An 11,113-nucleotide genomic window follows, 5' to 3' on the forward strand; every position below is an offset into this window, starting at 1 on the left:
AGGAGTCTCCATTTAGCTTCTTTACCCCAGTGTGAGTAAGCAAAGACAGAAAGGGAAAGCCCATAAACTGTGGGTTAATAAATAGAACACAGTAATTAAGTAATAAACCTTATTCCTGCAGTGCTTTGCAGTTTTCCCATCCACTGCCATGTGTGGTGTTGGAAGCCACATGGTGGCCTGTGACTTGTCTCTGTGAAATCCTGGACACTGCTCACTCTCACAGGTATTCTGCAGTGAAAAAACCTTGTGTTCTGCTGGCATCATAGTGCTAGAAATGCCAGAGGTGGCATCTGGTGACAGTGTTTAGTCATGCTGTGCATCCAGGTATGTCACAGGTCATCTCCACAACCTAGAGGGACATTCATGGTCTGAATTTAAGGGCACAATCTCCTGAGCCAGCACTTTGCAGCTTTTAACAAGCACAGTGTCTGCAAAGGACTCTGCAGCCAGGGATCAGATGGGGATAGAAGTGCTTTTTCTTTTCTTTTCTTTTTTTTTTTTTTTTTTTTTTGGTATTGTTACATTTTATTTTTACCATTGATAGCCAGTGTGAATGCACTGGAACTTTAAACACAGCTTGAAGCTCAATGGGGATGGAATCATCAGTAATGGTGGGTCATGTGAGCACAAAAATGTGGGCTTATTTTGCTTGGCAGATGATGAATATGTGTCTGTTTGGGGAATGTAGGAGTGTTTTGAGCAGTGTAGCATTGGTTTCAGCTGATGGCTTACAGATCCTCAGTTCATTTTCCCACTAGAATGGGAGTAATTCTCTTAATTCCATAGTGCTACATAAATATTTTCCTGCTTCAGAGCTTTCACCTCATCTGATCCTCCTGACAGCAGAAGCTTGTTTAAAGTCCAGAACATGAATTGCACAATTCTACCCCAATGCACCAGTACATTATTTTTTTATAGGGTCACCTCACAGATGACATCAAAAGTTAATTTTAAGGTGTTGGCAGGCTGATAACAGTGCCATATAAATACTGTCTTGAGTTCAGAGAGTATCAAGTGAACATCTGTTTGTCACAGAATGTTCTTGTAGCCCTTCCTTAACTGATTTCATAGCCCTGTCCTTGACCATGATATGCTGTGGGTCTTGCATTCATTTTGCTGATTTTTTAACTTACCCACACATGGAAGGAACTTGGAAAGAAGATGCATTTTCCTGTCTCTTTCCAACTGTGAATAAAACCTGGTTTAAATCAAAACAGCCTCCTCCTCCCTCCTCCAGTGGGGTTGGGAGAGAGCTGCTGCCTAATTCAAGTTCACAGAGCCCTTTGTCTCTCTAACAAAGCTCTTGGCTGTGTAGGTGGGCACTTCCCTGCATGTTTGTCAGGCAACAGGCAGAGAGGCAGAGCTTTGTTATTAGAAATAAATGGCACAGGTTTCAGCTTTTATATACATATATATCTATTTTGGCTTGTTCCTTTAAGTGTCTGAAGAATCCACTCGTGGCTTACAGTAAATAGGAGCTGTCAGTTCTACTCCAAGGCTGTGCTGTAAGTGGCTCCATCCTGCAGAAACAGCATTTAGCCACATTGGCTACACAGAACCTTTCTGGTTCAGCCCACTCATCCTACCTGGTACTTGTTTTATGTCTGTGTGAAACAGGAGTCCTGGGTCCCAGTGTTAAATATGGACTAATAACTTCATATTTCTGCAGAGTAGCAGGAGATCAGTCCCATCTGCTCCCAGGAGCTCTGAACTATATCAGTCCTTTCGATAATATTTTTTTATTAAGTGCTCCTCTTCTGTTTAAACAGGTGGTTGAGATGAGTGAAAAGTGTGTGCATGCTGTTCCCCCTATGAAATTGTATCACACAGTTTTTCTTATATGCTGGAGGGAAAAAAAAAGTTTTCAGCTCTGTTATACCATGAATTAATTTACTTTCCCACAGTTGGTTTATCTCTTAGTGGTTGCATCATGTGCTGTTGACAAAATGGTTAGCTTCTGGTGTTAAACTTGCTGACTTGAATTCTTGGAAGCTGTACAGCTTGTTTTGCTTTCCTACATGGATTGCAAAACTGTGAAACAAGCACCCTGACAATGCCTATACATCAGCTGGTAGCTGCAAGGATAAAATCCTGTGGTAGCTCCCAAATTTACCCTAACTTTGTGAACCAGAGGTTCTGTCCAGTCACCAGTGTTGTGTTAGGGAAGAAGGTGGAAGTTAAAAAATGAATATTTGAGGATACATCAGAATTCTGCCAGCAGAGTGACAAAAAGATGTGTTTTCCCTGCCCTAAAGGAAATAACTCTCTGCTTCTCTACTTGGAAGGTTTTAGTCATCACCAGTGTTGGTGTTGTCACTGCTTATAAAATACACTTGAGAACCAGCCTTTTGCTGTTGCAGTTTTGCTGTTCACATTATATAATAGATACTTTTGAAAAAGCACCCCAGGACATCATTTTGCAGTTTTTCTACTCCTCCCAAGTTCTTCCCACTCCAGGAGCCTCAAATGAGTTGTTTTATATTTCAAGTAGAATGGTTTATGCAGCAAAGGTGCTGCTTCTCTCAGATAAAACAGGAGTGTGATGTGGGGTTTTTTTGGTTTTGTGTTGGTTTTCTTGGTTTATTTTTTTTAATGAGGAAAATGGCCTCAGGCAGGCCTTCCTTGTTGTTCAGAACACATTTTCTGTGGAGCAGGATGCCTTCACCCAGACTCAGGTTGGAGCAGAGGCAGCACAGCAGGGATATTGGGGATATTAGCTATGCATCACTATCTTCGTTTTTTAACAAACAGTACAGCAGCTAATAGTTTGTGTTTGTAATGTCTGAGCTGCTGGAGTGATACTCTGCCTGAGCAGGCTTAATGTCAATGTTTTTGTCATCAGCATTGCAGGAGAGAATGTTTGGAGGTGCTGTATTTTCCTTCATCTGTTGCTTTGTCTGCTAAGAGTAGTTCACTCACACCTTTACATTTGATCTCGGGACAGTGTGGAAGGGAGAAGTGTGGAAAACTTTATAAAACAGCAAACACTGGTACAAAAATAACCTTGACTGCAGTTAGAAGGTAATTAAATTGCTTAACTTGCTGTGAATTAAGACATCTGCTAAATTTTAAAGGCTCAAAGTGAAATGGAATGTGAATTTTTTGCCCATAAATGGCCTTAACTTAAAAGGATGGTTTTTTTTCTATTCCTAATAGAAGTACACCGTGTCAAGAATAACCTACTGCTGTCAAGGTGGTTATGTTGCCATTCTGTGTGACAGGTAAGAACACATGGAATAATGCCTGAAATCATCACAGCTACTGCAAAAGCATGAGCAGATTTCCCTGAGCCTGGAGTTCTTGGTACTGTGGATCTCCAGATGTCCAGGAATGCTTGTGGCCTCCCAGGGAGCCTTTGTGTCCTGAGCTTGCTCTGAGTGCAGTGGGGAGTGCAAGGGTTACCTGGCTCAGTTAATTTTTGTGATTCAAACATGATTCAAACAAGTGATTCAGAGTTTGTGATGCCTTTCCCTCAGTGGAGGAAACACAAGGATGGAATGTACAAGAGCTGGTGATGTTTTATTTTGGCTGGTGCTCAGCTGTATATTCACCTTCAAATGCAGCCCTGTAGGCCAGTGTGTCACAGTGCAACACTCATAAAAGTCCTTAGTAATCCTTATGAAATTCCCTTTACTACCCTTTCTTTTAAAGAGGAGGCACCACTAGCTGCTTTTTCTTTCTCATAAGACTTGAAAAGCTGTTTGACACTTTGGGTATTTACAGCTTCTGACTCAGATCATGTAAGCAAACAGCATTTGAAGTGCTCATTCTAACCACTTGGCTTTGGCTCTGTTTGGAATTGGTGGAGTGGGTGTCTGTAGTTTGCTGCACAAGTGATGGCTGTAGGTGGATTTGGTAATAATGGTAATTAAGTTTTTCCTCTCAAAAGTATTCCCACAGTCTACATCTTTCAGCTCGATGCCACTGCCCAGCAGCTGCTTTACAAACAGCAAATCTCCCTGAAACACAAAGGCTGGGACATTGCATTTGAGGAAATGGGAGACCTGTGGATTTTGCAGGAAGACAAGGAAGCTCCTCTTCTTATGTACAGAGCATGTGATGGACAGTGGAAGGTACTTTTCTAATGCTGAAAATCCTGACTGTTTGGTGGTGTCTTGAGGCCACCACAGAAGTGGAGTTTGCTGTTCCATGACAGCTAAAAAGGCACCTTTCTCTCTCTTGAGATGGAGTAAAAGCCATAGGTACACATCTCATTCTTCTTCTCACCTGTGTGTGATGCAAAGGTGTCAGGAGCATGTTGTGAACCCCAGTGTGTCTGTTCTGAGCTAAAGCTGCCATCTGCCACAGCAGCATCAGAGTCCTTGTCAGCACTCACTACTTTAAACCATTGCCTGAGCTTTCTGTGGGCTACACTTGATGATTAAAAAAAAAAATAAAACCACAAACCTACAAAATCCCTTTGGATTTGCTCAGGAATTCTTCCCACACAGCTTTCCTTGTGCCTGCCTCTGAGGGATCCTTTGCAGGACAAGGCACCCTGGGAGCAGTAAGGGAATTACTTTTATTTTCAATGAGAACAGGGGATCAGATTTGGGGTATGTGCTATCAAGTTATCTTTTATTACCTGTTAAAAAACTGGAAACTCATTTGTTATCCTTGTAAGTCCCAAGCTAATTATGGTCTGGTTGTGAAGAGGCTTTAATGGAACTTCTGAGTGTGTTCTTTGACCCTAACGTGTTCCCTGGGATATTTCTTTTCCTCACAGATTAGCAAGTGGGGAATCAATTTCTTTGTTCAAATGGCAAAGCTTTCCTAGCAGAACTTGAGCTCTCAGGCCAGGTTTCAATCACAGTCCTAGAAAAAAGGAGCCTGGAAGAGATCATAGAGGTTTTACACCTGCTCTGTTTCACTACACACTTCTGAGAGCTGGTGCATTTTCAGCATGCTGTGGAACATGAAATTGTCTGTTAATCCCAAAATAACATGCAGCCTTCCTTCTTTTCCCAGGCTGTAACTGATGACAAGGGATTACAGAAGATGTCAGAATACATTCAGGACAACTGGACAGTGTTTGAAGGTGAGAAATTTGGCCTAAAGGTTTAGGGAATGCAGTTTTTACAGCTGAAGCATAAAATTTAGAACAAGATTGGAGTTCAGGTCAGTTCAGCTGGCTCTTGAAGTCACTCAGTCTTTTCTCAGTTTCATCATTCTGTCTGGTGTGGAAGTCAGTGCAGATAATGAAGTGTGTTGAGGGCTGTGTTATCACAGAACCATGGAGATATTTAGAGCTGAATTGCAGCCTTATAACTTTTCCATAGACTCCTTATCACAGGGATGCATCAAAACAGCCTCTGGCAGAGCTGCTGGAGTCTGTCTTACTGCTGTGGTGTCAAAAACTGGTGTTTGTTGTCTTGTCTCCTGCCTGGGTGTGAGACTTTATCACAGGTACAGTGGAGACAGTCAGGATGGAACAGCTCTGCTGTAAAGATGGGCTGTTGGGTCCACCTTGGCAGGGCAGAATGTGGAGCCTGATGTGACTGGAAGGTGTGACCCTCGATGGGACAACAGATGACATTACTAAGTGTCTGGCTGGCTCCTTTTATTCTTGCTTCCTGCCCCACTCCCAGTCTCTGTCAGAAAAATAATGCCTGGTTTCCTCATTCAGACTCACCCTATGTTTCCAGGATTTTTTGTATTACAAAAAACACCCAGCTGAAACTATAGCAGTGGTTGTGGCTGCAGGGTAGAGAAGGGCTGTGGCATGTGCTAAAATACCAATTATGTATTGAAACTTCAGTCATAGAAATTTCTATCCTGCACTTTGCTGGGAGACTGGAATCTTCCTTCAAAACCATGGTACAGTTCCCACCAGTGTTATGGTCAGTTCATGGTGGCCAAATGTAAAGATTGAAGAGCTGCAGAAATGTTCAGTCTGGTGTAAAGTCTCCTTAATATCTGGTACTGGATGGTTTAGCATGTAGCTGTCATTAAGCTGGTCATTAAATTGTAATTAAGGTGGTGCAGTCTTTGTAAGTCAGGTGTTCTTTGGAAAGATGTTTGCATGGAGATGTTGCAGACTTGATAGTTACAGGCAGGCAGATAATTAGGAGGATGAGGGCTGAGTGGAAATGAGCACAGAGGAGCAGAGAGAGCAGGCAGGGGGAGAGGTTCTGGGCATAATCAGCACGTGGAAACTCAGTCACCAGCTCATCTGCAGCTGGGAAAGGAGCACAGCTCACATGACAGGGTTCATTAGTGTTAATTAGTAAGGGGAGGCTCACTTGATGAGCACTTATTCCAGGGCATAATTAGTGCTTTAAAGGGAGTTATGTCTTCTGAAACAAGTGATTATTACATTGTATTCAGTCCCAATCCCTGCATATTGTCCTTTTATAAGCTTTTCTCACCTGTCTGCGGTTTCTGTAGGATTTAGGATGCAATGGTTAATCTGGCAGTATCACAGCATCCCAGGATGGTTTGGGTTGAAAGGAACTTTAAAGACAACCCAATTCAACTCCTTGTTAGGGACACCTTCCCCTAGTCCAGGTTGGTCAGAGCCTCATCCAGCATGGCCTTCAACACTTCCAGGGATGGGGCATCCCCAGCTTCTCTGTTCAAAGTGCCTCACCACCCTCACAGGGGAGAATTTCTTCCTAATGTTGAATCTAAACCCACTCTCGGTTTGAAGCAATTCCCCCTTCTTTGGCATTGTGCTGTAACTGATCCCAGGAAAGGATTTAGTGCAGACTGATAAGGTGGAGAGCAGCATGGCTGTTCAAACTGGCAGCATGCAATTTCTCCCAGGGCCAGAGGCCAGTAAAGCCTCTATGAGTGCAACACCCCTGACAGTGAAAGCTTGAGCATTGCTGAGTACCACAGAGGGAAACTTGATTTGTTGGTCTACCAAGAAACAGGGGGATGCTGTATGTGGGTTTCTGTGGAGTAGCACACAGCTTCAGGACCAGACCTTTGCAGGTACTGGATTTCTCTTCATTTGTCCTTTAAAGATTGTGAATTTTGGTAAGTGGGAAAAGATGAGAACTGGAGATAACTGGCTTTGTCAAGTGCCATTCCAACAATTTGTTACAAATATGGACCAAGCCAGCTGGTCTCATTGTGTGTTCCCTACAGAAACAATCTGAGGAGGGATTTTTGGATAGCAGTTCGTTCCCTGCTAAACTCATCTAAACCTGCAGTCTTGGGGATGCTGTGAGGAATATTACCCTGAATTCACAGAAGGTGGAACATTGGAACAAATGCTTGGGAATCTATGTGCTGTAGAACATGACTATTTGAAATCTGCTCCTTTGTTCTTCTTTGAAGTTAATACTCTAGGAGAAAATCCAGCTAAGCAGAGTTAGGTGTCAACTCCCTTTTAGTGCTTGGGTCTGAGGGAGCAACTTCAACAGCTGAAAAACAGAAACCCTGAAGTTTGCAAGTGTCCAGTGTGTGAGGAGAGCTGTGGCCTCTCTTTGCTTCACTGTGAGCTGCTTGACTCTGTATGAATTTATGGAGGCTGTGCCTGGCTGGTGAATGCTGAACAGGTGCTTGCCAACACAAATCAGGCTTACACAGTGTAAATGTTGATATTTAATCACAGAGTGGTTTGGGTTGGAAGGGACATTAAAGATGATCTCATTCCATCCCCTTGCCATGGGCAGGGATACTTTCCACTATGCCAGGTTGCTCCAAGCCCCATCCAGCCTGGCCTTGGACATTTCCAGGGATTCAGGGACAGCCACAGCTTCTCTGGCCCTGTGCCAGGCCTCACCACCCTCACAGTCAAGAATCCCAATATTTAATCTAAATCTGCCCACCTTCAGTTTAAGGCCATTCCTCCTTGTCCTGTCATTACCTGCCTTTGTGAAAATCCTTCTCCAGCTCTCCTGGAGCCCCTTGAGATATTGGAAAGCTGATACAGTGGATAGACCACAGTAAATGAACTGGAATGCCACTATCTAAAATTACAGTCCAGGAAGTCATCTATGAGACCTCTGAGGGAATTAACAGCTCTGTTAATTAAACACCTTGCTTTGCCCAACTCCAGGTTTTGTTGGTGCAGGGAGCTACTACAGCCACCTGTACAAGGCCTCCTTCGATAACATGGATGAGTACCTGCAGAGGAAGGAGAAAAGGTTACAGCAGCAGAAGAAGAAAAAGCAGGATCTGCAGCATGGTTCCAGTGGACAGGCCAAAAAAAAGATGAAGACTGAAGAGCCATCACTATGACTGCTGTGAGCTTTGTGATCTTTGCCTTGAGGAAAGGAAGTGATCCAACTGTGGACTGTTTTTATATGAGAAATGAATTATGCAAAAGGACTGGTTTAAAATTTTATTCAGGTTTTCAGGCAGGCTGATATGGCAATATCCTGTTTGCAGCAAGTAAAGCATTTACAACATAGCTAAACTTTCTAGCAGAATACAGTGGCTCAGTCCTGTGAATCTCTGATGCATGTTGTATGAATATTGGAGATGCTCTTTTCCTTGCAACAGGATGTTCTTTTTGCCTACTGTGTTCAGGCTTTTTTTTCAGGTGGAAACATGCTGATTAAAGTGGATGCAACTTTGTTTTTATTACTTTTGGTTTGGGTTGTTTTGGGGTTTTTTTAAACTTTTTTTTAAAAGTCTGTTAGTTAATGTAACTAACTTAGTGTGCCTGGGTATGGGAAAGGGAGTCTAGAAAAAATTCTTGCTGGGTATGAGAGATTTTAGCTGAGACTTTGCCTTCTCTGTTTTTATCCTTTAACTTTGGTTCATATGGTTCATATGGTTGGGATTTTGCCTAGCTTCTAATCCATTACTTCCTACTTGTGGAATATCTCTGTAGGAAGAAGTGCAAAAGTTAATTTTGTATGCTGCAACGTAAAAGTAAAACGTGTCAGTCAACATTGTGCTATTGGAAGCTCCTTCCATTGCAATATGATCATACTGGTGTCTGTGAAAATCATTCCAGAGGCCTGGGAGCAAAATTTGGAGTGCATCCTGCTTTTTTCATCGAGAACTTTTCCATTTTAATTATCCAAGAGATACATCTTCTTGAGAAGTTATCAGTGACAGCCTTGTGGGGCCACTTGTTGCTTCATCAGGGGGGCAGAAGATGTGTTCATCTGCCAGATGGTGTCATGTTCATGTGGAATATCATGTCCTTCACAAAACCAGGTGTGGAAACCTGTACAGTCCATTAAAAATACTGAGAATTAACCTGTGCACTGTGAGTGGTTCTCTCTGGAGTGTCTGGACACAGAGAATTTTTGCATTCAAATGCAGATGTGGGGTCCAGCTCCTTGGTTTGCTGACAGCTTCTCTCCTTCTCCTGTGGAAGATGCTGAATGTCAATAATAGAGCTCAGCAACAAGTAGGCAAATTTCTTGGTAGTTCACAGAAATGCCATGCTGGGATGAAAACCCTGTAATTTCAGTCTTCTGAGGGAAGGTGTGGGGTGAAAACCTGCTGGGCTGTACCTGGAACAGCCAGTGCAGTGGTGCAGCACTGGTGAGGAGGATTTTTCTTGGGTCTCAGGAAGGGGTGAGAAGCTGCCATCTGAAGTACTTTGATACTGGGTAGATGTGGTGGCTTGGCTTTTAAAACTTGGTGGTTCTTGTGTTATTTAATTGAAGAGAGGCTCTAGGGAAAGCAGCTGGGGAAGCATTTAAGGAAGCTCAGCCTCAGAGTGTAGCTTTTATTTAGGAGTAGAGTTTGCTGGTGTGCAGATTCTGCAAAATACCACCAGAAACAGGCTTGTATTCACACTGCCTGTGAACCAGACAGGGCAGGAGGAAAAAGTTCTGACTAGATCTTTTGCTAGCTGTGAAAAACAAATGACCCCATGATGAAGCTTGCAGACACCATGCAAACTTGAGCATTTCTTAACAAATTTGAATCTGCAGCAGGAGCCTGTATTGGGTCACTTGCAACCCATTTTCTCACTGGAGGAAAATCTGAGGAGGACACAGGTAACTGCCTTCAGTGGTTGGTTTCAGATCCTGTATGTCAATATTAAACTTCTGAAGGATCAGAGGCTGCCATGACAATTCCTCTTCCTGTGAGGGATATTTTTCCCCAGCACAGGATAGACCTTGACAGTGATCTCCACTGGCTTCAGGCACTCCTGTGATCCTCACCCTGCTGCTCTCCTGGAAGAAACCCAAATTTTCTTCCAACACTTGAACTCATGACAGATTGTGGTGTGTGGGAGTGACATGAGATGTGATATCTGGCAGATGGCTCAAACCTTTTTGTTCTTCTTCCTGCAAGTTCTCCTTTCCCATTCCATTTCATGTTTCCTTTTCTGCACACAGCAGCTCCTGAGCTTCAGTTGTGAGACCATGTGTACCTGGGCTTTGCTTTGAAGGGCTCTGTGCAAAGTGATCAGAGAAAGGAAGGTCTAAATCCTTCTTTTAGATGTTTTCCTATCTGCCTTGTCTAACTGGAAAACACAAAGCATTAAAAGGGAGTGGATACCACTGCTGCAGAGAGGAAGACAGCACTCCTTTCCCTGGAATTTGAACTATTTATTTCTAGTGGTTAAACCTGAAGTCACTTGCTTGTGTTTATTTTCTGAACTTGAACCAAGGCCTGTCTGTGTGCCTGGCAAAAGGGAATAGGTCAATGAGGGTGTAGTTTTATAGCAGGACTGGAAACCCTCAAACCATTCCAAGAATATTTGTAGGCCACAGAAGTTCACCCCACACTGCACTGGAGCTTTTTGTGGTGATTGAGCAACTCCCTTGCCTCTCTCCAGAGCACTGACAGTCCAAGGAGCTTTTAAAAATGCATGTAGGGGAAAAGGTGTTTGTTTTCCTCATTATTTCAAACCAAAACCGATCCTTCCCACTCCTGTTGCTGGGATTTCACCAAAACCCCCTTGACCAGCACATAGTTGAGCAGAGTGACATTTTATCTGTCATAGCAGGAAGGAACCCTAATCAAATGCAGCCCGGAACTATGCTTTGGAACAGTCCTTACATTTTTAAGAAAACTTTGAAAACAAGCTTGTTCTATAAACAAAAATGCCTGTAAACAAAGATACTGCTTTCTTTAAAAAGAAAAACCCCAATACAATGCAGTTGCTTTATCTCCAGGCTAATAAAAAGTTGTTGCCAATTTCAGTGCACTCCAAAATCTGCCTCAGCTTTCTTTGCTGAACTATTTT

At 43.0% G+C, this 11,113-nt stretch overlaps 1 protein-coding gene across 1 annotated transcript in view; it reads left to right on the forward strand.

Annotated features, from left to right (window-relative positions):
• The window catches only part of WDR4 (WD repeat domain 4), a 19,393-nt gene extending 10,231 nt beyond the window's left edge, over positions 1-9,162 (forward strand). The window contains exons 8-11 of the mRNA XM_014309554.2: positions 3,157-3,221; positions 3,890-4,073; positions 4,969-5,038; positions 8,009-9,162. Coding sequence (XP_014165029.1) covers positions 3,157-3,221; positions 3,890-4,073; positions 4,969-5,038; positions 8,009-8,190 — 501 coding nt within the window. The 3' untranslated portion in view covers positions 8,191-9,162. The remainder of the gene's footprint in view (positions 1-3,156; positions 3,222-3,889; positions 4,074-4,968; positions 5,039-8,008) is intronic.
• The last annotated feature ends 1,951 nt before the right edge of the window (positions 9,163-11,113 follow it).

Source organism: Geospiza fortis, unplaced genomic scaffold (assembly GCF_000277835.1).
Source record: "Geospiza fortis unplaced genomic scaffold, GeoFor_1.0 scaffold17, whole genome shotgun sequence".
NCBI classification, from domain to species: domain Eukaryota; kingdom Metazoa; phylum Chordata; class Aves; order Passeriformes; family Thraupidae; genus Geospiza; species Geospiza fortis.